The sequence below is a fragment of the Mangifera indica genome, chromosome 3, assembly GCF_011075055.1.
Source record: "Mangifera indica cultivar Alphonso chromosome 3, CATAS_Mindica_2.1, whole genome shotgun sequence".
NCBI classification, from domain to species: Eukaryota; Viridiplantae; Streptophyta; class Magnoliopsida; order Sapindales; family Anacardiaceae; genus Mangifera; species Mangifera indica.
In genome coordinates this window covers 18,112,334-18,138,710 of record NC_058139.1, presented here as the reverse complement: position 1 = coordinate 18,138,710, position 26,377 = coordinate 18,112,334, and the positions used below count along the sequence as shown (strand labels likewise).

Here is a 26,377-nt window from a genome sequence, read left to right as displayed (position 1 = left end):
TAATTGATATAGTTATTGCTTATTTTATATGGAAACTTGGATACTAAAATTTATATGAAACTCTCTAAAGGATTTAAATTGTCTAAAGCAAAAAAGGTAATTCAAGAGGCATGTACTCAATTAAATTTACAAAGATCATTTACAGATTAAAACAATTTGGAAGAATATGATACAATTACCTTAGTGAATATTTGAAAAAAGAGGGTTCTGTGAATGACCCATATACTTATGTGTCTTTATCAAAAGGTTTATAATCAGAATTTATTATTATAGCAGTTTATATTAATGACATGAATTTAATTGGGACCTCTGAAGAGCACTAAAAAACTACTAAATATCTAAAAAAAAAATTTGAGATGAAGGATTTAGGGAAAACAAAATATTGTCTTGGTCTACAAATCAAGTACAATTCAAATATAATATTTATCTATCAATTAGAGTATATCGAAAAATTATTAAAAATACTTTAATATGAATAAGACTTATGCTTTGAGCACCCTAATTGTTGTTTAATCTCTCAATCTAAAAATGACCCATTTCATCGAAGAAGAAGATGAAAAATGTATTGAAGTATTGTATCTTAATGTCATTAGAGCCTTATTATATTTGGCCCAATATACTAGACCGGATATATCTTTCACAATAAATTTATTGACTTGATTTAGCTCTATACCAACTCATCGTCACTGGAATGAAATTAAATATATATTTCATTACCTATATGAGACTAGAGATTTGAGATTATTCTATTATGTCAAAATCCCTTAAAAATTTTAGTTTGGTTAGATATGTAGATACTAGTTATTTGTTTATCCTCATAAGGCTCGCTTGCAGAGAAAATATGTTTTTACTTATAATAACACACCACATCCTAGTGCTCCACAAAATAAACTTTGGTTGTAACATCTTCAAATCATTCAAAGATTTTAGCTCTCTATAAAGCCAGTTAAGAATACATATAGTTATAGTCTATCATCTATCATATTTGGAATACATGTAGTTTTTCTTTTATAATAGACACTTTTTTCATATTATATGAAGATAATGCAACATGTATTGCCCAAATTAGAAGTGGATACATTATTAAAGGATATAAAACCAAACATATCTCACCAAAGTACTTTTACACTAATAAGCTCCAACAAAGCTAAAAGATTGATATCAAATAAATACGACCTAGTAACAATCTTACAGATTTGTTTATCAAAATATGACCGACATCAATATTTGAAAAGTTAGTGTATAACATTGGTATGCAGTAACTCAATAGACAATAAATTAATCCCAGTACAAAGAGGGGGAATCTATTAAGGGAAGCAAATTTTTGAAGTTTATCACATATGGACAAAATGTGTCTATGCTCTTTTTCCTTTCACTAGGTTTTGTCCCATTATGTTTTCACAATAAGGTTTTTAAAGAGGTAATTTAAGCATGTCCTATAACATTTTACAAAACACTAAAAATTGCATTCATCTACTTTGATTTTTATCTCACTAGGTTTTTTCTTAACAAAATTAATATAATTATTAGTAAGTGGTGAAAATCCAAGGGAGAGTGTTACATATGAGATGACTTTTCACCAAATGTGAAAGCAATAAATGATGAGAGGCTTGCGATTAAATGTGTTGATTTATTAGACACAAATTCATTTCATTAGAAATAAAATCAATTAATGTATTATGTGAACACATTTAAGGCAATTGGGAGTTGGTCAATTTTTTAGGCTATAATGGTGGTGTAAAAGTGCTATATAAACCGCTTCCATCTCTTGTATTTGGATATAATTCACACAACATTCTCTTCTTCACTTAAAGCATAATCACTCCTAATTACTTTTCCAAATTTCTATTTTTGTTTCTTTAATTCTCCTTCCTTTTACTTTAGTTTCTATCCCTTTAATTCTCTTCCCCTATTTTCAATTATCATTATTATTAGGGAGAAGGACTATTTCCCACCTAACTTTTGATGCATTTTCAAAATGCCACCCGCGGTAGATGAAGATCCACTTTCCCACCCATGAGCAAACTACCGTCTAATTTTTCAGTTAGGAATAGGGGTAAAATCGTCATTTGCTATTTAAAACCTTAAAACTTTAAAATTTGACCGTTTCCCCCCTCCAGGTTTTAAAAACTAATAACTAACCCATCCTCAAAGTTTGAAAAGTTTAGATTTCACCCCTGGCGTTTGCTTCCTTCCGGCCACCACCGACAGTCGACGCATTTGACCGATCTCCCATCTCCGACTACAAAGGACGACCCTTCGTCACCTAGATCTGGACGACAAAGGACGACCCTTCGTAGCCTAGATCTGGACGACGAAGCGTCGTCCAGATTTAGAAGAACAGACGAAGGACGACGCTTCATCGTCCTTCGTCGTCGCATCGAGCGACGAAGAGAGAAGAAGAGACACCTTCATCGAGCAATCTCCCAGATCTGGATGACAAGTCGTCTCTTCGTCGCACCGTATGACGAAAAGATCTCCGTCTCTTCTTCGCACCGTGTGACGAGGAGATGAAGATCTCTTCGTCGCACCACCGTCGTCGCACCACCGTCGTCACACCAGGAGAAGGAGGAGGCGGGGCGGTGACGACGTCGGAGAAGACGTCGAGAGATGAAGTTGAAGAATGAGGGTGAAATGCTAGTTTTGAAAGTTATGGGGGGCGACTGTATTTTGAAAAATATGAAAACCTAGGTTTAGGGGTGAAAATATTATTTTTTAAAGTTTAAAAACTTTAGGTAAGGTGAAAATGTTAGTTTCTAAAACCTAAGAGGGGTGAATGTAAAACCCTCACATCAATTTTGGGAGATTAAATTGAGGAGTATTTTTGTCATTTCATCTAACAAGGGTAAAATGGATATTTTATCCTTATGCAAATAGATATCATCCATTTTAATAGCTCATGGGTGGGAAAAGTAGATTTTCATCTGCCATGAGTGACATTTTGAAAATGCATCAAAAGTTAGGTGGGAAATAGTCCTTCTCCCTTATTATTAATTACATTTACAACATAAAAATCCATCCAATAAAACAAATCAAACTATGCAACATGATATGTTTGAAGAAAAAACTTTACTCTTTCTACCTAGTAGAATAGAACTCTAGTATTAGAAAGTTAAAATAGGACATTCAAATCACAAAAACAAGGGAAAAGGGCTATTTCTTACCCAAGTTTTAGCTCAAATTCAAAATCATACCCATGACACTTAAAAAGCCCAAACTTTCATCGATGACCTAACTTTTGTTAATTTTTTCTATTAGAAATAAGGATAAAATTGTTTTTTACTATTAATATTAAAAAGATATAAAATTCATTATCTTTTCCCTTCTAAGTTTTAAAAAACTAATAATTTCACCTTATCAAAAGTTTGAAAACTTTGAAAAGTAACATTTTCACCCTTAAACCTAGGCTTCCATAATTTTCAAATTGCAGTGACCTTCCAAAACTTTCAAAAATAATAGTTTCATCCATATTCTTCAACTTTAGCTTTTGACATCCCTTTTGATGTCCTTTTTGGCCTCCTTCTTCTCCTAACCCAACGGGCAAAGGTGGTGCGATGAAGAGACAAAGTGTAATACCCTCAAGTACGTTTCAGGGGCATTTATATCTTTTAGCCTTACTTTGAGACATTTCTAGTTAAATATATATGTTTATGTATATATATATACAAAACAATTACAAAAAAAAAAAAACAAAGATATATATGTAGATATATATATATATATATATATATATAATATATATATATATATATATAATATATATTTATATATATAAATATATAAAGAAAAAAAAAAGAAATAAAAAAAGGAACTTATACTTTTTCCATCATCTTCTTTATCTCTTCTAGAAAAAAGTAAGCTTCTTCATGCCTTTTCTTTGTTTTTTAGAAAGAAAGTGGATGATTTTAAGGGTTTTGGAAGAAAAGTAAAGAAAAAAAAGAAGAAGAAGTACTTTTGGAGCCTTAGTAACCAAAAGATCTCTTTCTTTTCCCTTTTTTTTTTTCTATGTTTATATATATTGGATGAAGATGTTAGTGTGTTTTGGTGTTGATTTAAGGTGGTTTTGGTGATTAAAGAAGGAAGACAAAAATGAGAGAGCTAATTTAGCACAGATTAACTTGAAATAAGGTAAGAGGTATTATCTTTGGTATGTTTCATGTTTTATGCTTTTGGTTTTTTGGATCTATGTTATAAATGATGATTTTGAAGTTGAGAAATGTTGTTTTGCCAATTGGGGTATCTATATGTGTTAGTTTGTTCATGGTAGAGAGTTGGATGATTTACCGCTTTACTACTGACTTCGTCCCACATTTTGGCTGCCTTATCTAATGAATCATGATTGCTATTATAGCTTTTTGGAATGTTATTTGAATCCTCTTTTCAATGATATATAGCTTGTATGAATTAGAGATCGTTTGAACTATTAAATTACATGAACAAAAAGACTGTTTTATTAAGTAAACAGTTTTGTGAACAGTGATTTACAATTTTGGAAAGAAAGAAAGAAAAAAAAAGGAGGAGAAAAGAAAGAAATGAGAGAAAGGAAATGAGAGAAAAAGAAAAGAAGAAGAAAAGAAAGAAAAGTAAGAAAAGGAATTTGAAGCTCAAGATGTAGGGGTTTGATGGGTTGTAGATTGTTTTGATGGAAACAAGATTAGTAAGATATAACGCACGCATGCATGTTATAAACTATAAAGGGCCATTATACATTACACCGTCCACAGTAGGGCATATTCATAATAGGACACGTCTGAAGTAGGACATAGACCCATAGTAGAGTTTACTCGTAGTAGAGCATTCTTGTAGTAGAGCTCAATTCAAATTCAAAAATAGTGTAGTGAGAGAAAGGAAGAGAGCTCTAGCTTAGAAAAATATCAAATCCTTATAGTCAGTTTCCATGAAGTATCAAATAGAGATCAAATAGAGACCAAATAGAGGCCAAATAAGACAAAGTATGACCCAAATAGTAAAGAATGAACTAGATTATCCCTTCGATTCTTTATAGAGGTTATGATGTGAGATTGAGTCCCAAGAGTGAGTTAGAATAAGAAATAAGATAGTTTACTTAATTATTTTCCCTTATTGAGTGTTCTTATCTTTCATAATTACAAGTACAAGTGATTATGATAGTTACGAGATAGAGTCAGGTCAGTAAAGATAGACCTATTAGAACAGGTTATCTCTGATTTATGTTATATGATTACAGTCACATGTTTTATTGACTTTTGACCTTCTTGAGATGGTTGTATAGTTGTATATGATTATTCAATGTCTTTAGATGCTTTTAGATGAGTTTTCATATGGGATATATACATCTTTTATTCGTTTCCAGATTTTCAATTTTCTTAGAATAATTTCTAAACACTTTTAGAAATGAGTTTAGTTTAAAGTAGTTTTTTCAAAAAAAAATGCTTCGAATACTAATGTGTAATATTTCTCCTTCAGAGGGCAATAATTCTAGGGAGGGATATTACATAGAGATCTTTTTATTGCATCACCATGCAACGAAAAGGCAAAAATCTCTTTATCACACTGTGTGATAAAGAGAGTCTCTTTGTCATACCATTGTATGACAAAGAGATCTTTGTCTCTTCATCGCAGCATGCAACGAAAAAATCTCTGTCTCTTTGTCGTATCACCTTTGCCCATTGAGTCAAGAGAAGAAAGAGCTAAAGAGGATGTCGAATTCTAAAGTTGAAGAATGGGAGTGAAACTGTCATTTTTGAAAGTTATGAGAGGCGACTGTAGTTTAAAAAATATAAAAACCCTAGGTTTGAGGTGAAAATGTTACTTTTCAACGTTTACAAACTTTAGATAAAGGTGAAATTGTTAGTTTTTAAACCTTAAGGGAAAAAGATAATGAATTTTATATCTTTTTAATATTAATAGTAAAAAAACCATTTTACCCTTACTTCTAATAGAAAAAATTAACATAAGTTGGGTCATAGATGTAAGTTTGGATTTTTTAATTGTTGTGGGTGTGATTTTGAATTTGAAATAAAACTTGGTTGGAAAATAGTCTTTTGCCCCAAAAACAATGACAACATAGGTGTAGGTATAAACAATTACCATATAGGTATAGGATTATCATTAAAACTTTACTTTGTTGAATTTTATTGACAAATTCATCTTACAAATATAAATATTGTTTCTTGTATATGTATGTGTAATAAGGATCGATATAGAAAGATAGAAACGACAAAGGGTGACATAGTATGTAGATTGGTGTAATGTCATAGTACTTACAACTATTGTAGTTTATTAACCAAGAAAATTTGATTGTAACACGAGATTAAGACCAAGACATAGATTCACTTTTCTCTTAGAATATACAATGTAAGGGAGACGTTAAAAAGAATTATTAACATTCCCTCAGTACAATTAATAGATAAATCATCTAAATGGGTGGAAAGAAAATCAAAACATCATCTTGAAAGTTCATTTGTATTAACAATGTAACACCCTTGGGTACACGTCAGGGGTATTTTGGTCATTTTCACTTACTTGTATTTGATTCTGTATTGAGAATGATTAAGGATAAAATTTGATTTTGAATTTTGGCTTGATGTATAATCATGCATGGTTAGTGCATGCGCGTACATCAGCTTATCACATGGATAAATCTATGAATATTACCATGTTTATGAACTTAATAGATGTACACTAATACGTTCTTAAAGCACACGACCATACATGATGTTTTTAGTGAAAACCTATTTAAGGATGTATTTTGAAGGCTGATGGTATTTACTTGGTTTTATATTGATCTCACCAGAAAACCTTATAGAGAAGGAGAGAGTTTTAGCATGGAGAATCATCCAATAGTTGTGGTGAGGACTTTCGATTGGATTAAGGGTTTTTGGTAAAGTACAATACTTCTTTATTTACATTTTTTCGAGCTTCTCTGGTTCACTGTAATGAGCCAACTTTGCTCTCTTTGATTTTGGCATGGTATCAGAGCAAGGTTCTGAATTGCTCTATTTTATTTTAATCTTTATTCAGTTCCAAACAAGGCAACCCGTCCCATTAACCTACACAAAAGAAAATCCAAATTAGATGGAGCTAATCAAAACAACACCCGTCAATCGTATATCACTGGAATCCACCGCTGAAACATCAATGGTAAACCAAGGTTCACAACAAATGCTAGCTTTTCACTTGATTCCTACAAACAAAAATAAACCAGAGCCTAAAGATTTATGTTTCGCCATCAGATGGACCATAACTCATTCTAATATAACAAATTTTAAGTGGAGTTGAGAATTATGCACAATGGGCTAGAGATTTTAGAAGGGCACTCATTGTAAAGGACAAAATTGGGTTCGTTGACAATACTATACCTATGTCGTCTGAACCCGACCTTGCCCAATTTTGGTTATGATGTAAACCCTTGTTCAAGCCTGGATTAGTAACTGTTTGACTGAGGAAATCGTAGCAGTCTACCACCTATAGAAGATGTCGACGAATAATGAGGATTCATCAAAGATATGTATGGAACTTTAGATCTTGTTAAGATCTATAGCATTTAACAAACTCTTATCGAGATCTAACAAGAAAATCAAAGTGTCATGAACTATTTCAATAAACTTTCCGTTGCATGGAATGAGCTCGACGCTATCGAAGAGTCAATCATTACACCACCAAAAATTCTCAGATAGATCCAACGCGTAAAAGAACGAGAGAGGCTGACTCGTTTCCTGATAGGGCTGAATGAGGGGTTCGTCGCTTTCAGAACTCACATACTTACCTTTACAAAGGCGTCATCACTACGAAGAGCATATCATCTGGCCGTTCAAGATAAGAGTTAGAGGAACATTAGGTATGATGAAGAGAAGGGACCTAATGCTCTTAACGCTTATCAAAGAAAACAGGTGACTGGAGAAGATAAGAATGAATTAGGGCTACAACAAGGATTTAATTTATATGGCAGGATGAATAGACAAGATGAACCCAAGCGATCCAACGGCTCATATTCACCCACAACATAAAATCAGATTAGAACCCAGATTGTTAACAATTTTTGTCAAGCCCCAAATTGTTTTAATAGTTACAATCAACCCCCCAAGCAAAAGGGAAAATTATATTGTGACTATTGCAAACGACGTAATCACACCAAAGATACTTGTTGGAAGCTGCATGATCATCCTGGATCTAGCAAAACAAAGGCAAAAGGGCCCACAGTAAATCAAACTACTTCAACCAGTCTAGAACCTAAAATAAGACTCTTATCTGAACAATGTGATCAACTAATTCAACTTCTAAATCAGATACTAAGAAGCAATGACACCCCTACTTCTTACGCAGGTATAATTTCGTGCTTAAATACTTTTATTTCTCCAGATGTTTGGATAATAGATTCAGGGGCTAGTGACCATAAAATAGGTTCCCCAGAATTCTGTACCAATACAAAATATCTGTCTCCTCCAACACCTATTAAATTACCTAATGGGACCACAACTTAAGCCACACAAATAGGAGATGTCCAATTAGATAAGCTTAAACTAAAAAATGTCCTTTGTATACCCACATTCTGTTTCAATCTCATCTCAGTATCTAAACTATGCACAGACAACAAATGTGTAGTAACTTTTTTACCTACTATATGTGTATTTCAGGACCATTCGATTGGTAATCTGATTGGCTTAGGTAAAGAACAACATGGGCTATACTACTGGATATTGAACCCCAATACATTTCCTTTATTAAATAAAAATTGTATTACTCCTCCCTATTGTAATACAAATCAAATTAATAAAGTGTCATTCATTTCCCATCAAAGATTAGGGCATTCGAGTACTATCCCACATCCAAGTGTCTCATTTGTCCCCTTGCTAAGCAAACTCGCATTACCTTTCCACAAGTACTTCTACAACCACAAAACCATTCCAATTGATATATTTAGACATTTGGGGACCTTATAGTACACCTAATTATAATGGATCTAAATATTTTCTTACCATAGTAGATGACTTTTTATGTGCCACAATGTTGTACCTCATGAACTCAAAAGCCCAAACACACTTTTTTTTTTGAAATTTGTATCCATAGTCCAAACTCAATTCCATACCAAAATCTAACAAATCCGAACAGACAATGCAAAAGATTTTTTTAACCACATCACCACTACCTACCTTGACTCTCAAGGAATTTTATATGAAAGTTGCTGCCTTTACACACCATAATAGAATGAGATTGTGGAATGAAAACATAGACATTTATTAGAAGTAGCTTGCGCCCTCAAACACCAATCCAAAATTCCACCTAAATTTTGGGGAGATTGTATGGTCACGACAACCTATCTGATCAACAGAATACCAACCAAGGTTTTGGGTGGTAAAACACCTTATGAACTTCTCTTTGGTAAGAAACTAGACATCAAGAACTTAAGAGTATTTGGGTGTCTCTGCTACTCCACCAAACTTCAGCAAATAGACAAATTTGACACCTAAACAACTCATTGTGTATTCATAGGATATCTTTCATTACAAAAAGGATATCGTCTATATGATATGGCTGCAGATAAATTCTTCATCAGTAGAGACATCATGTTTCATGAAGATATCTTTCCTTTTGCTGATGAGATTAAGTACATGACATTCACCAGTTCACCACCGATGACACATACTAAATTCCTTAAACAAGAGTATGATGTAATCCCATTGTCTTGCAACACTGGCAGTATATTAATAGGATCTGATTCTACACAAAGGCACAGAGCCTGCATTAGTCATATCTCTAAACATTATGAACCTAACTCATACTTAGAAGTAGTTCAATTACCTCATTGGTATCAGACGATGACAAAAGAACTAGAAGCTTTGTACCTCAACAAAACCTAGGATTTAGTACCGCGACCATCTCATAGGAAACCCATAGGTTGCAAATGAGTCTTCAAGATAAAAAATTGGGCTGATGGTTCCATTGAACATTATAAAGCTCAATTGGTTGCAAAAGGGTTCACTCAGCAGGAAGGACTTGATTACTAAGAGGCTTTTTCACCTATCAGCAAATATGTTACAATTCGCACACTACTTACTATTGCAGCCTCTTATGACTGGTCTCTTCATTAGATGAACGTTCACAATTCCTTTCTTCATGGGGACTTAGATGAAGAAATATATATGAAAGTCCTACCAAGAGTTCACAAACAAGGGGAGAATCTTGTATATCGACTGCGAAAGTCCTTATATGGCTTGAAACAACATCCCAACAATGGAACACCAAAATTACAGAAGCATTGATCAAGCTAGGTTTCAAACAGTTAAGACATAATTATGCCTTATTCATAAGAAGACAAGGAAATTCATTCATATGCCTCGTGGTTTATGTGGATGATATCCTTATAACTGAGAATTAAAATTACTCGATCTATAGATGGAATTGTCCTCAGCCAAAGGAAGTATGTAATACCCTCAGGTATATTTCAGGGGCAATTATGTCTTTTTACCCTGTTTTGAGATTTTTCTCATTTTAAATATATATATGTATGGGTGTGTTTTTATATATATATATATATATATATATATATATATATAAATGCAAAAAGTCAAAAAGGGGAAAAAAAAATAGAAGGAGATAAGATCAAGGGGAAAAACAAAAGGCAAAACCAAGACTTTTCATCATTTTCGTCCATATTCCAGCAGCCTCCAGCAGCCACCATTCTTCATACTTTTATTTGTTTTCTTGAAGAAAATAAGGAAGGATTGGAAGGAGTTTGGAAGAAAAGAAAGAAAAGAAAAGAAAAGGAAGCACTTGGAAACTTTGGTAACCAAAGATCTCCTTCCTTCTCCTTTCATCTATGTTTATATACATGTTATGTGAATGTGTTAGTGTGTTTTGGTATTGATTTAAAGTGATCTTGGTGATAAAGGAAACAAAACAAGGAGAAGGAAGCCAATTTACAAAGATTTGACTTGAAACAAGATAAGGGATATCATCCTTGATATGTCACATGTTTTAGACTTTTGGTTCCTTAGATCTATGTTATAAATGTTGATTTTGATGTTGAGGAATATTGTTTTGCTATTTGGGATGTCTATGTATGTGATTTTGTTCATGGCAGAAAGTTGCATAATATTTACAGTTTTTGCCACTGAGTTCGTCCCATGTTTTGGCTGCCTTATTTGATGAATTATGAGTGCTATTATATCTTTTTGGAAAGCTCTTTGAATGATCTTTCCAATGATATATAGCTTGTATGAATTAGAGATCATTTGGACTGTTAAAGATTGTATAAACCGAAAGGACTGCTTTATCAAATAAACAGGGGAGGCAGTTTTTGCCACTAACTTTATCTGCTGTTTTGACTGCCTGATTGAATGAATTATGAGTGCTATTATAGCTTGTTGGAAAGATCTTTGAATCCTCTTTTCAACGATATAAAGTTTGTATGAATTAGAAACCGTTTGGGCTGTTAAATCGTATGAAAAGAATGCTGCCCTGCTAAATGTCTGTTCTGTGAACAGTATGTCGTAATTTTATCACTGAGTTTAGCTCACGTTTTGACTGCCTTATCTATTGAATTATGAGTATTATTATAGCTCGTTGGAAAGATCTTTGAATCCTCTTTTCAACGATATATAGCTTGTATGAATTAGGAACCGTTTGGAATGTTAAATTGTATGAAAAAGAAGGTTGCCCTGTTAAATGACTGTTCTGTGAACAGTGTTTCATAATTCTGGGCAAGAAAGAAAGAAGGAAAGAAAGAAAGAAAAGGAAGAAGGAAAGAAAGGAAGGGAAAGGAAAGGAAAGGAAAGAAAAGAAGAAAAGCAAAAGAAAGAAAAACAAGAAAAAGAATTTGGGGCTCAAGATTTAGGGGTCGTCCCAAGAGTAATGTCTGGTGTTTTATGAATAAATTTAAATGGAAGTAAAATAAGTAAGATATAAGACCCGCATGCATGCTATAAACTATGAAGGGGCACTTTACACTACACCGCCCGTAGTAGGGCACGTCCGTAGTAGGACATAGACCCCTAGTAGGGTCCGCTCGCAGTAAACATGCTCACAGTAGAGCTCAATTCAGATTCAGAAATAGTGTAGTGAAAGAAAAAGAGCTTGAGCTTAGAAAAGTGCCAAATCCCTATAGTTAGCTTCCAGAAAGTATTAAATAGACACCAGATGGGACAAAGTATGACCCAAATAGTAAATAGTGAACTAAATTATCCCCTCAATCTCTTATAGAGGTTAGGATGTGAGGTTGAGTCCCAAAAGTGAGTTAGAACAGGAAAAAAAGATAGTTTACTTAATTTTTCCCTTTACTGAGTGTTCTTATCACTCACTCCCTTTTCTTTCCTGATTGCAAGTACAGGTGATTGAGGTAGCTGCGAGGCAGGGTCAGGTCAGCGTAGGTAGATCCGGCTGGAGCAGGTTATCTCTGGTTATATTACATGCATACAGTGGCATGTTTTTATCGACTTTTGACTTTTTGAGATTATGATACAGTTGCATATGATTACTCCTTGTTTTCAGATGCTTTCAGATGAGTTTTCATATAAGTATATACATCTTTTGTTCGCTTCCAGATTTTCAGTTTTCTTGGAATACTTTCTAAACACTTTTAATGATGCATTTATTTTAAAGTATTTAAAAAAAAAAGAAAAAATAGATGCTACGAATATTAATTCGTAACATTTCTCCTTCGATGGATAGTACTTCTAGGGAGGGATGTTACAAAGTATGCCTTGGAGTTAATAACAGACACTGGATTATCTGCCTACAAACCAATTATAATCCTAGTAGAACAAAAGGTCAAACTCACCAGTCAAGAGTATGATCATAATAGTGAAACAGTAAAAGACACATCACTACAAGATCGTCTCAAATATCAATGACTAATGGGATGATTGATCTATCTCACAATGACCAAACTAGACATTAGTTACACGATTTAGATCCTTAGTTAATTTATGCATACACCAAAGTAGTCTCACATGGATGTAGCCTTAAAGGTGATTAAATACCTAAAAGGATGTCCAGGTCTAGGGTTATTATTCCCTCAAGATAAAAACCTGAAAGTAACGGCTTATTGTGACTCAGACTGTGGTACATGTCCCATGATAAGGAAATCATTGACAAGCTTTTATGTAAAACTCGAGGATTCACTTATCTCATGGAAAACGAAGAAACAATCCACTATCTCTTTCTCTTTAGCTGAAGCAGAATACCAGGCAATGGTAAAAACTACTTGTGAAATAATATGGATTCGTGTTCTATTAGAGGATCTGGGCGTGACAATCTCAAAACTAGTTGAACTTTACTATGACAATAAGGCGACAAAGGATATCTCTACTAATCCAGTCTTTCATGAAAGAACTAAGTATATAGAGATCGTTTGTCACTTTGTAAGAGACAAGATACAAGAAGGATTAATAAAACCTTACCATATTCGAACCATAGAACAATTAGCTGACATATTCACCAAACCCTTGGGATCAAGATAACATTTTTACCTTTTACACAAGCTTGGAGTTTATGACATCTACAAACCACAAGATTGAGGGGAGTATTGGAAACTATATCATATCATATCCTTGGAAATCATGCATTATCCCTGAAAATTATATCCTAGATTATTAGAAATCACATCCCTAGAAATCATGTTTACATTGATGAGCAGATTATTTTCTTCCATTCAAAGCACAACTCTTTTTTATACAAATCTTATGTTACCAAAGACAGAATAGTGTTTACAGTATATAAGTCATTGCATGTAAAGATTGAATATACAAGAAATAGAAAAACAATAATTCTTCATTTACATTTTTCTGAGCTTATCTGGTTCACTGTAATGAACCAACTTTGCTCTATCTGATTTTGGTAGTTGACATTACATGTACAGTTTCTTTAAGAAGTATTGCTTTTTCCTTTTTTTTTTTTTTTCCCTTTAATTTGTAAAAGATTGATTCATATTAATGTGTGTGGACGCTGGTAGTTTGTTCAATTAATGTTAAAATAGGATTGAATTGAATTCAAGTGTAAACATTGGTGTATATGATCTGGTTTGGGTCAATTAAATCAAACTGAAAAAAAAAAAGATAAAATCTTAAACTAAGCCAAATTATTGTGTATTTTAAATCAAATCAAACAGAATTGAGAGTTTGTGTATTCAAATTAGATGTAGATGACAATGAAAAACTCTTAATGCGTCTATTGATAATTTTTTAATAAAATTATATGTATAATTTTATGTATAAATAATTATATATCACAATATAATTAGATATTTTTTTTTTAATTTTTAACTATTTAATCAAAATTTCTATTTTTTTAATATATATATATATATATATATATATATATATATATATATATATATATATATATTTAGCAGTGAACGTAATTTAAAAGATTAAGATATAAAATTGTTATTATGTTTTCATTATAGTTTATACATCTTATTTTTTCTATATTTAGTGCTCATTTTATATTTTGTATTGTTATGTTTAAGTATTTATATTTTTTCTATACAATCTTATTAATTTTTTTTTAAAAATATTTTGCATTATTATGTTTAAATATAATTTGTACGTTTCTATGCGTAGACTTCTTGCATGGAAATGAATTGGAAAATATACTGTTGTGGAACATTTATATCTTTAATTCAATATAATTTAGGTCAAAGCATTTATTCTTACTTAAAAGATTATTTTTTCCTTAAAGTTACTCCCTTTTATCCTTGAAAATTTTGAATATTTATTATTATGTTAAAATTCATTATTAGAGTTAAAGATTTTTTCCTTCTCTTAGATTAAAGATCTAACAATTTTCTCTCACTTATAATTTAAAAAATAACAAATTCTCTTATAGGTTTTGAAACTATCACTAGAGATAGTAAGGTTTGTCATCTCCAGTCGTCTTTATCCTTGATTTCTCTCCCTCTCTTCAATGAACTTATTGGTCTCTCTTCGTCCTTTAAAAGAAGACGATTCGTCATCTTCAACAAAAACGATTCATCATCTTCGACGAAAACGATTCGTTGCTTTCATTTGAGACAAAAATAATTTTATCTTTATCTTTGTCTAGACAGTCAATGATGGAGGGATAGAAAAGCTGAGAGGAAGAGATAACGTGGCCGAAGATGATGAACTTCATCATCTTTTGTGATAGTTTCAAAACTTTATGAGCAATTTGTCACTTTTCAAAACTTGAGTGGGGGGAATTTGTCTCTTCTTACTTGGATATCAAGTATCTTATATCATATTTTGTTATCACATTCAATTTGAATTAATATATTGTTAATATATTTTATGTTCAGTTTGAATTAATATGTTTTAAATTAAGGGAAAAATATGATAATTTTTTTTAATATTTTTAATTAAATAATATTTTACTTTTAATCCTAATAATAAATTTTAACAAAAGGTGGATATTTGAGTTTTTCAAACATAAAAAATAAAAACTTAAAAAAATAGTAATCTTTGGATGGGAATAAATCTATATGCGTATAATTTATATCAAACATATAAAATATATTTTATTTGAAAAAAAAAAAACAATTATATATACATATATATTGCAAAATGATTTATAATTTGCAACTCAATCCCAAATCACAAATTTCAAATAATTTGGTTCGACGTGATAGTTTAACCATTTTATGTATACCTCTACTGGACAAGATTTGAATATTTAATGGCCAAAGGACTATTTCACCCCCAAGTTTAAGTTTCATCCCAAAATTACACCAATGAGATTTGAAAAACCCAAAATTCAATACATCTGTTAAAAATCACAGTTATAGTTAAAGGTAAAATAATTATTTAATAAAAAATTTTAAAAATCTAAAGTTTTGTTACATTCTCCCTTGTAACTTGAAAACTCACAATTAAACCCCCACCTGAAGTTTGAAAAATCAAAATTTTCCCCCTAGGGTTTGCAAATCATGGTCAGAGTCATCAGAGATGGCCATCTCTGGTGGCATTGGCTCTCCCTCCAGGCTCAACTCTCCCTGTCGATTACTTCCCAGCCACTGACGTAGGCTATTTCCTCTAACGAAGTCGAAATCATCTTTGTTGGGATGTCTTTGCCTCAGATATAGACGATCGTCTTTGTCTGAGATGAAGATGACTATCGATGGTCTCAGATCGCCACGTCGTCTCTGTTTGAGACTACCAACAGTCGTCTTTGTCAAAGGAAATACCTTACACCGGTGGCCAAGAAGTGATCGATAGAGAGAGTTGAGTCAAGAGGGAGAGCAAAGTCCACCAGAGATGGCCATCTCCGACAAGTCCGACCATGATTTGCAAACCGTAGGGAGAAAATTTTGATTTTTTAAATTTTAGGTGGGACAACTGTGAGATTTTCAAGCTGAGAGACCCCAAATATAATAAAACTTTAGTTTTTTTTATTAAAAGACAGTTTTACCCTTAATCATAACTAAAATTTTTAATGGATAAATAGAATTTTGAGTTTTTTAAACCTTAAGGATGTGTCTTTAGGATAACACTTAAACTTGGGTGGGAAGTAGTCCTTTGGCCTATTTAAAATCGGGCTAAGAATGTTTACCGAAGCCCGTATAGGCCCCATTTTGTTAGGGTGATCCAATAACAGTCTCAATCCGATTCAATTCCCCAAATTTATAATAAATAAAATCGAAATAAAAGTTTAAATTCGACAAAATTCTGTATCAAGTTATCGTCTGATTGCTACAACAAAATACTCTGCAATCTGTTGTTTTAGAGGACAAGATCTTCTTTTCCGTCGTGCCCCCACCGCTAGCAGCCGCTGCTACTACCGCCATCGATTCGACACCATTTTCTCTCTTACTCTTAAGCTCACGCCCTATATCTTTCAAGGATCTCTTATTTTTAGGTACTGTTTTGTTTCTTGTTTGCCCAATCGCATGTGCATGTTTATATATAAAATGGGTTAATGCTTCTCACTTAGAATTGAGGGAAAATTTCAATACAAGTAATCACTAGGCTGTCAATACCTTAAGCTGAGTAACTGTTTGATAAAAAGTTCTCACTCTACTTTATTAGTGTAATTGAGGACTTTTTGAGTTAGATTTTAGGCCAGATTTTTTAAGTTTGTTGTCTTTTTGTTGAGTCATGCGAAGAATAAGACATGGGTTTATTTATGTGAAGAGATATTTCATATTTTCCTTTATTGTTTACGGTGGGATGCATTAGAGTTAGGACTATAAATAAGTATTTTATGATTGCCAGAAAGTGATTTCAGGTGTTTCTTAGATATTGTTTTCTTTTTTTTTTTAAATAGTTTAGGACGAATTGTTAGACAGCATCATATACATGGGATGTGATATTATTTCAAGTCTGTTTTAGGCTGAACATCTGAACAAAGCCTGAAGGCTTTATTTATAGGGCAATGTTATATGTACACACTTTTGGTACACAATTTGGATACATAATTGTATGTCATTGTTTATTATGTGATTGAGTGTTACTTTGTCTTTAATTCAAAATCATCTGATTACATGATGACACATTATTTGTGTATCGAAATTATATACTAAAAGTGTGTATGCATAGTTTTATTATTATTTATAACTAGTTTGAACACCACAAATGAGGCCTGAACTGATTAAGCTTTTTTGTTTCTCTTATTGGTTTGTTGTTTTGTGTTCACTACAATTTCTTTCTGTTGATATTTAATTTTGGTTCACAAATATTTGAATTTTTGTTCTGCACTAGGACGTGTGAAGTGCAGAGAAGAAAGAAAAATGTATAAGAAGAAGCACAGTAGAGACATGGAGACGGAAGAGGAAGAGATGGACTTCAGGAAAATTATGAAAGACATAGAATTTTTGGGTAATTTTACTTTGATTTCACCTTAATCTCTGTTTTCTTTATAATTGAGGAGATATTTGTGTGTGGATTATTAAATATTGTTTGTATGCATTCGTTGATTCTAGTCGATACTGTTTGTATTGGAGTCTCTTTTTTTTTTTTTTTGTGTGTGGTCAATATAGTATGTAAAAAAATGAATTTTTATGAGAGTTAAAAGCAATTAAGTATTTCAAATATTTAGTTTTGAATTGACTTAGTGGGAGGAAAGCTTCAGAGTTAGGGAGAGAGAAAGGTACAATATCAAAATTGAATTTTATTAGAGTGATAATTATGAATTCTTCTTGGAATTCCTTTGCAATGCTTTCTTGAAGGAAGTTTGTTTTATTGGGAAGTACATTATAGGAGTATCATTATTAGTCCTAGTGTGCTTGAAAGGAACTAATTTTGTTTTTGAAGCATTATCAGATTTTAAGACATGCATGGGGAAAATAGGTTGATCTAATGATACTACTTTTACTTTAAGTTTCATTATGAATGGAAATTTAGTGGAAAGAAAAATTTGATGTGAGTGAGTGGAATTTACTAAAGAACTGTGCTCTTATAGGATGGGATATTGTTTCTCTGACATAGCAGTACTTGAAGCACATTTGCCTGCTTCACTTGCCTCAGCTTGAATCTTCTGTTCCAGATTTTATCATTGGTTTGTTTTTGGGTTTTCTTTTTCTTTTTCTTTTTTTTTTTTTGGTCATTGGGCTTAGAGATTGGGACTCTTGCACGTAAATTAGGTTCACAACTGCACATGAAGAAGATATCGTGGGAGTTCAGCCCCTGTGGCAATTCAAAACAAATCTTAGTCTTCTTATCTTTGCAGATCATAGCCATCCTGTACTTCCCTTCGAAGATTTAATCTTCAAAATGGAAGGTTTTTTAAAGTTGAGCATAAGTTGAAGTGATCATTTGAGTCCTGGCTAGCTCCCTAGCCAGGAAGAGGAACTATGAATCAAGAAGTGGTTGGCGAGCTGGAAGGATGGGATAGATCTTAAAAAGTGATGCCGATCTCAACTGGTAGATGAAAGAACTATAAAAAGGAGAGAGGGGAACTCTTTTGGTGGGTGGCGGGCTGAGTAAATCAATTAGTGAGCACAAATAATTAAGCTGTAGAATTAGTCTTTGGATCTTGCACTCTGACAGTCATGGTTTGATTTTCTGGATGTGAAGAATTGCTGTGGCTTTTGACAATGAGAACTCTTGACTGTTTTGTTTGTGTTTGCTATGAGATACTGTAATCAATTTCATCCCATGGTTGTGTTTGTTCTTTTATTTTGTTTTGGGTTATCCCATCATGGAGACAATGCATTAATGTAAGTTGGTAGTTGTTTTGTTAACTTTGACATTTTGCTGTCTAAGGTTCCTCCCACGTGACATGGAAGGAGAGGAAAGAACTAGAGAACAAAAGGGTTGTATCTTTAGGTGGAAAGGTAAAAAAATAAAATAAAATAATGTTCTTTAAAGCCCTATACACTATGATGCAAGTTAATTTCTTATTAAATATTTCATTCTTGCTTGCTCTTCACATAGCCTCCGAAGAAGCAGAGACTTCCATTAAGCGTAGCTCGAGTACCCATGAAGAGACAAAAGGAAAGAGAACAGAAGCTGCAAGAAGAGGTGATTGATTTCTTCACCCTTCTAATGGTTTGTTGTAACATTTGATGCATTGTACTGACAACCGTGGTTTTTAGAGGGCAATTCTTGGACGATTTGGAGGGAAGTTTGCTGGCCCGAGAAAACCAATGGAGAAGCGCAGAACTGAGGATAGGGTGCTTAAGTCAACTGAAGGTCATTTTAAAAATGGTATACTTGATGTGAAGCATCTGTTACGTGGAACCCCATCTAGAAACAATGATCTCAATACACCTGTGCGTGGCAAAGGGAAAAAGAAAGGAAAGGGAAAGAATCACCATGGTAAGAAGAAAGGTGGTAATAAGAAGCGCCATTGAGCACATCAAACTCATTGGGAATCAACGGTAGGGAACTTGGCTTCTTGGAGGAAAATTAAGATAGTTACTGTAACGACTGATTAAGTTTTCATAAAATACTAAGTATCTCCTTAACCTTTAAGGGGCGTTTGGTTTGAGTAATATTTTATTACTAAAATAGAAAGATTATCTTGAAGATAGATTACTTAGAATATTACTGAGTATAAATTATTACTATGTTTGATAAAATTTGTTAGGTATAAATAATTATTGTATTTGGTTAAAGGTAATACAAGATTACTAATAAATTATTTTACTTAAATGCCTTGAATATAATTATTTTTAAATATTTTAAAATTATTTATCATATTAATTAAAAATAAATTTATTTTTGTCTCAAAAAATTAATAAATAATAATATAATTATAATAAAATCAAGATTACCTTGGTAATTTTTAAATACCTAAGGTGAAGGTGATAATCAGATTATTACCTATATTATCTGTCACATCAGCATTGGTAATAGAAGATTACTGTACTCTTTTATTACTGACAAACCAAACAAAGGAATAAAAGATAGATTATCAAGGTAATCTTAAAAATTAGAAACCAAACGCCCCTTTAGTTTAGACTAGGATAAACTAGAAATGACTCTCTTTGTAACGTTATGCAAAGTTATTAAACTGTAACGTTATGCAAAGTTATTAAACGACACAATTATCTCAATTTTCTTCTGTAAATTGCCATTGAATTGTGAAAAAGAAAAGCATATGGATTTTAAAATCATTGGTATAGATTGATGGTTGCGATCACTTGAATAACTAAGACAAATGTCACCATAATGATTGTTTTATGGGATAGAAGGTTTATGTCTTCTGTTCTAAAATTTTACCATAAAAAATTTGTAGTTGTTAAAGGCGAAAAACATCCAAAAACGACGAGGGTTCTTATTGCCTATGCAAAAGAAGAGAGGTAAAAGCATTGTTTACGGATAAAAAATGATTAAAAAAATTAATAGAAACTTATCACTTAAATGTCAAAGTATACTATTTTAAATAAAGTCGTAAAAATACAAAGAGATATTAATATAAAAAAACAGATTAAAATTTTTTAATTTATATAAACTTTTATCAAGTATGTATTTCAATTGAAATTCAATTCTTTATTTTCATCGTTGAATGTCACATCTAAAAATTCAACTCACAGTAAATGAATTATAAATACAAGAATTATAAAAATAAAAATTTTAAGTTTATATTTATATTATTATGTTTGATTTTAAAAATAAGTTTTTCTAGAGTTTTTTACTTCTTCTAAAACACAAAAAAAACGTGTTTAAATTGTGCTTTTAAATTTTTACTCGTCTTATATATCTAGAAACGTTTGAGTTATTGCCTTAAGGAGTCTCTCACTTATGCGAGCTTTTAACAACCATGTGAGAATTTGTTAAAGTTGTTGGATATGATTAGATGCTTTTCCGGTCATTGAAACAAAACTCATTTCTCTCTCTTTGGCAAAAGCTTGAGGACAAACAATTCAACGAAATGAGCAATATTTTCTAGGAAAGTAGTTTTAATCATAATATAACACAACTATTAGGGTGCAAGCAATCAGAAAGAACAAAATGCTTCCTTTGATGAACGAAAATGATGTAAGAATTGATTTGTTCGAAGTATAGAAGTAACTGTTTCTGTAAGAGAATACAAGGTATGATCTTTTGAGATGATGCACTTTCCATTGACTTAAACAGGGTGATTCTGCCTCAGAATATCAGCAACGTAAATACTTGAACACACTAAATTCTTCTTAACAAATTCCAAGCACTGGATCCATAGCTTCACATTACTATTATTCCTTTATTATGTGTGCGTGTGTATACTAGTATGCATATTTTGAATAGGCCTCATGAATCAAATATCTTCTCCCTTAGTTGTAACGTTGATCAAATATTAAATACATCTACTACCAAATTATATCTTGGAGGCATCGGCTGTTACCCGGCTCAATGCAATGGCTGTCTTGGAACCAGATGGACGACCCAAGTGTTTGCTGATGAATTCACCAACTGACAGGAGCTTTGTCAGATCAACATTGGTTTGTATACCAAGCCCGTGAAGCATATATACCACATCTTCCGTAGCCACATTTCCAGAAGCACCCTTAGCATATGGACACCCACCTAAACCCGCAACAGAAGAATCCACTGTGCTAATCCCCATCTGTGGTGACATAATTCAAAAGTTAATAAAATTAACATCAGTTTCACAAGATAAAAACATGATGATTCAGTACAGAATATCATCAAAATCAAGTGAAAAAGAATGTGGCTTCATCTCTAAAGAATTTAGGCCAATGCAAATGAACATTTGGTGATCATTAGGTAAGACCGATCAACCAGATTAGATCATCTATAATGATAAGATTGGTTCTATTATGGCTTACTTGTAGGGATACTAAAATATTAGGAAGAGATTGTCCATAAGTGTCATGGAAATGAACAGCGAGCTTCTCAACAGGAACAACGGCCATAACAGCTTCAAGCATGGGAACAATGGTACCTAAGCCATAGAAAAGAAAGAAAACAAAAATGAAATTAAATTCTCCAACACCTGAACCCATTCATCAGAAAGAAAAATACTCATGTCTAATATCTGGTACAGGTGTAGTCCCTCTCCCTGTTTCCATCCCTCTCCCCACCCAGCCCCCCCAAAAAAACAAAAAGTTAAAAGAATACTTTCCAATAAAAGAAAGTCCCAAGAACAAATTGACACTAGTCACCCTCTTATTTAATTCCAAAATAATTTTGCAGAGAAAAACGATTGGCAATTTCAAAAGTTACCTGGTGTGCCAACTCCAATTGTATCACCAAGGGAAATCTCAAAGCAGCCCATGTCATGAAGTTCTTTTGCTACGTATGCAACTTTGGATGGAGGAATCTCTCCTTCCACTGGACATCCGACAACACATGACACATATCTAAAAGGATTTAACCATTGTCCAGAATCTCAGACTCAGAAAAATTGATAAAGAATACAATACTTTTACAATATTTCAATGTAAATATGGTTTCCTTACAATGGGACCATTTATATGAGAACTACACCAAAAGATACAAAGAATAAGCATGCAAATTTATTAAAAAGACATAACAAGAACCATACAAAAACTTGACAGGATAGTCTTGAACATAAAGAATACTCACCAATAGTTTATAAAAGTACATAAAATATTCTTGGAAAGGGAAAGAAACAGATGGGTGGCCGGGGGTACGACAAAGGAAGCTAGAAGAGGAGGGAGGGAAAAAAAGACATACCCACGAACAGGTATTGACAGTTCTTTAGCTGCTAGAGTAACTGCACAATAACGAGTAAGACTCTCCTCAATGCTACAATTGACATTTGACTTTGAAAATGCCTCAGAAGCTGATGCAAAGACTGCAATTTCCTTAGCACCAGCTGCAACAGCAGCTTGAAAGCCCTGGAAATTGAGCCACTATTTAGAAAATTTCCAGACTGGCATAGCACTGCCAGGAATCATATGGATTTCTAGAGAATATAGACTGACTTTCATATTAGGTGTGAGAACAGGCAATCTAGCTCCCTCCAAATTGTGAGCTCCCTCCATTACATGTTTTGCATCTGCTAACTGCCGAAAAGGTAAAAGAATAGAAGCAATGCCAGTTATAAATAATTTAGAATGGGAATTAACATGGAGCTCTTACTTTCGTCAAACAAGAAATAGTTTTCAACAGCTATAAGTCTCATGAGATTCAATTTGAATGAATAAGACACTCATATAGTCAACAGTAAATAAATATTTTCATAAATATATACAAGAATTATACATGAGTCTGTACAGATAAGAGAGAGAGTTAATTTCATGAAGGCATCAATGGTTTAACCAGGGAATATTTTGGCATCCACCAATAAGTTGCATAATGAGATTGCATTGTTCACAATAAGGGAAAAAACAAAAGAAAGAAAGTTGCACAGCAACCTAGAACTGGAATCAAGATTACCTGAGGAACCCATTTCGGAGATACAAAACTTGTAGCCTCAACAACAGACAACCCACAGGACACAAGTCTACGAATCAGTTCCACCTTTACAGAGGTAGGTACAGTATTCTTCTCATTTTGCAATCCATCCCTAGCACCAACTTCTACTATCTTCACAAACCTTGGTATGCCTTTCAAAAACTGATTCATCCAAATAAAATAACATAATAAGAAATTTTAACATAAAAAAAGTATGAATAAAATTAACATTCACGAACGGGAAATCATGGAGTTTAGCCACTGAATCAATTGCATAACTCAGTACGGAAGAAAAACTAACTCAGAAATATCCTCACTGATTCGAGAAACTACCCTTATAAATTTGAAGCAAATATCTAAATTGCAGTTTTATCATGCTTATAAAATTACCTTATTTGTTATATCTCGTATGTCTTTATCATTACACTTGGAATTATATTTGTCATGAGTGCTTCCAAACATTATATAATTTCTCCCCAAGCTCTGTGTTCTTTGACCAACGGTGTCACCCTGGGGCATGTCCCTTGTATGCCTTTGCCATGGGAATGCATCCTGGGTATATTCATCACAATCATCACTGCAAATGACAGAAGTATTATTGATAACCAACAAATACAACTGATAAAATGATGATGACTTGCAAAAAACATATCAATCCAGAGGTGATAATTCATAGATATGAGAAGTTAACACGAGTTTGAGCTGCTATAAGATAAAAAGATTTTTACTTACCAAAAAAATAATAATAATAAAAGATAAAAGGATTTGGCAAAACTATAGAAACTCACCATGATCTTAAAGTAAAATTTCAAGAAATATTGATTCAAACTTTTTCTTTCGTTCTATAACCTAGAATTCTCCTTATTCTACTCTGCAAAATTTGAATTTAAAACTAGGGTCCGGTTGAACCCTAAGATCTTTGAAAAGTCAAAAAAAGGAAAAACACCTCTTGTCAATACGCCAGACAAGCGTCTCTGAAAAATCTTCCTGGACCTCGTAGTACCAAGAGCAAATTACAAGCCTAAAGAACCAATATTTTTACAAAAATATACAACTTTCCCCCAACAAGAGACAGAAAAACTTCAATTATCAACAAGGTATTTACAGTACAAATAGATCTACTAATGTGTTGCATACAATTTTACTAGTGAAGCCATCCCACATTGTCACAAAAAGATTTAATTTCCTAAGAAAAGAATGTTAAGATTTTAGGATGGCTAACTCACTCATAACTGTTGGAGGTGCTGCAACTCATTCCTTCGATCCAGCAGTTTCCCATTCCCATATGATCTCCACTAGGCCGGCAAGCGCTAGATGAAAACCTCTGAATCCTATCAATAGTTCTCATACTTGGCAATTTGTCAAAACCAAGTGGCTCCTCCAAACTCGACATGATCCTTGAAAGAACCACTGCACATTTACCAGAAACAGGTAAAACACACAATGACAACAAGCAGAACACACACACACACCCACAAAGAAATTCTAATCATAATAAAGCATTCACATACAACTATTAAATTGAAACCACCTAATTGCAGGGTACGTAGTTCAATCAAATAAACAAGCATACACCTAATAATCAATTAATAACTCCACAAAATTAAAAATTATCAAGACTTTTTGGTGGCGAAGAAAATTAGGCAAATTCAAAAAGCACAGTAAACAAACTAACTCTCACATTTTCATCGCCTTACTCATTCCATATATATATATATATATATATATATATATATATATATAATAGTTGAAATAATACACTTCATCTCAAACTGTAATTCTAATCATCTCTTTTTTATTTTCCGTCGGTTTCTCGGCAACTAAACAAAAAAGAGAATATACCAATAAAAATCAAACAATAAAAAAATACAAAAGAAAAAGAAAAAGACTGACCTGAGCAAAAAGATTAGGGTTTGAGAGAAAAATAATTCGAAGCAATAAATTCAAAAATAGGAAGGTTAGATAGACGGACAAGAAAGATGCGTGAAAAGAGTAGTTGATTATTGTACTTTACGAAGAGTGAGTTTTGTTATTTTGCGTACATTTTTTCATTTCATTGAATTTCTGACTTGAATTCAATCGCCTCAAAAGGGGGAAAGGTGGTCGTTGGTAGGAACTAGGTAGTGTTCAGTTGCCACCGTCTCCCATTAACTTTTACTTTCTTTATTTAATTATTCAGTAAATTATATTTTCCGTCCAAAGTTTCCCGGCAACTATTCTCAGTATATGAATTTTTTATCTACAAATTTTCACCGAAATTTTAACTAGGCAAAAGACTTTTCCCACCCAAGATTAGGTGTATTTCTAAACTTATATCTACAAAATTTTAAAATTTTAAATATTTATTATTTTTTTTAAATTTTTAATTAGGATTAAGGATAAATTATCATTTAATAAAAAAATTTAAAAAAAATATTAAAACAATTACCCTAAATATTAGGGGCTTAAAAAAATTATCCAATTTTGTTTAAGTAAAGTAAAAATTGCCTATTAACATAAAATAACCAAAATATGCTCGTATATAAATAAAACAAATTTATATCTCCACCCATATTTTCCCCTAAGTCACTGTTCCTATAATATGAGAAATCCCAAGTCTTTCCATGAGTTTCGGTGAC

General features: G+C 32.5%; 2 protein-coding genes across 5 annotated transcripts; one reads left to right on the top strand and one right to left on the bottom strand.

Moving 5' to 3' along the window:
- Positions 1 to 16,579: 16,579 nt before the first annotated feature.
- Positions 16,580 to 19,923, top strand: LOC123210206. The gene is made up of 5 exons (XM_044628433.1): positions 16,580 to 16,809; positions 17,652 to 17,768; positions 19,155 to 19,225; positions 19,326 to 19,412; positions 19,487 to 19,923. Exons 2-5 carry the CDS (start codon positions 17,681 to 17,683, stop codon positions 19,742 to 19,744), a joined length of 504 nt encoding a protein of 167 aa, XP_044484368.1. The 5' UTR covers positions 16,580 to 16,809; positions 17,652 to 17,680; the 3' UTR covers positions 19,745 to 19,923.
- Positions 19,924 to 21,335: 1,412 nt separating this feature from the next.
- LOC123210487 (hydroxymethylglutaryl-CoA lyase, mitochondrial-like) lies at positions 21,336 to 25,933 on the bottom strand. Of its 4 annotated transcripts, none has more exons than XM_044628868.1 (9): positions 25,802 to 25,933; positions 24,986 to 25,169; positions 24,150 to 24,336; positions 23,742 to 23,921; positions 23,288 to 23,368; positions 23,037 to 23,200; positions 22,563 to 22,699; positions 22,166 to 22,281; positions 21,336 to 21,942 (listed from the first exon to the last, which is right to left on the bottom strand). In XM_044628868.1, exons 1-9 carry the CDS (start codon positions 25,809 to 25,811, stop codon positions 21,694 to 21,696), a joined length of 1,308 nt encoding a protein of 435 aa, XP_044484803.1. In that variant the 5' UTR covers positions 25,812 to 25,933; the 3' UTR covers positions 21,336 to 21,693. The 4 variants fall into 4 exon arrangements, with proteins under 4 accessions (XP_044484803.1, XP_044484804.1, XP_044484802.1 ...); XM_044628869.1 differs by having other exon boundaries at positions 25,653 to 25,912; XM_044628867.1 differs by lacking the exon at positions 25,802 to 25,933 and adding an exon at positions 25,291 to 25,390.
- Positions 25,934 to 26,377: the final 444 nt, after the last annotated feature.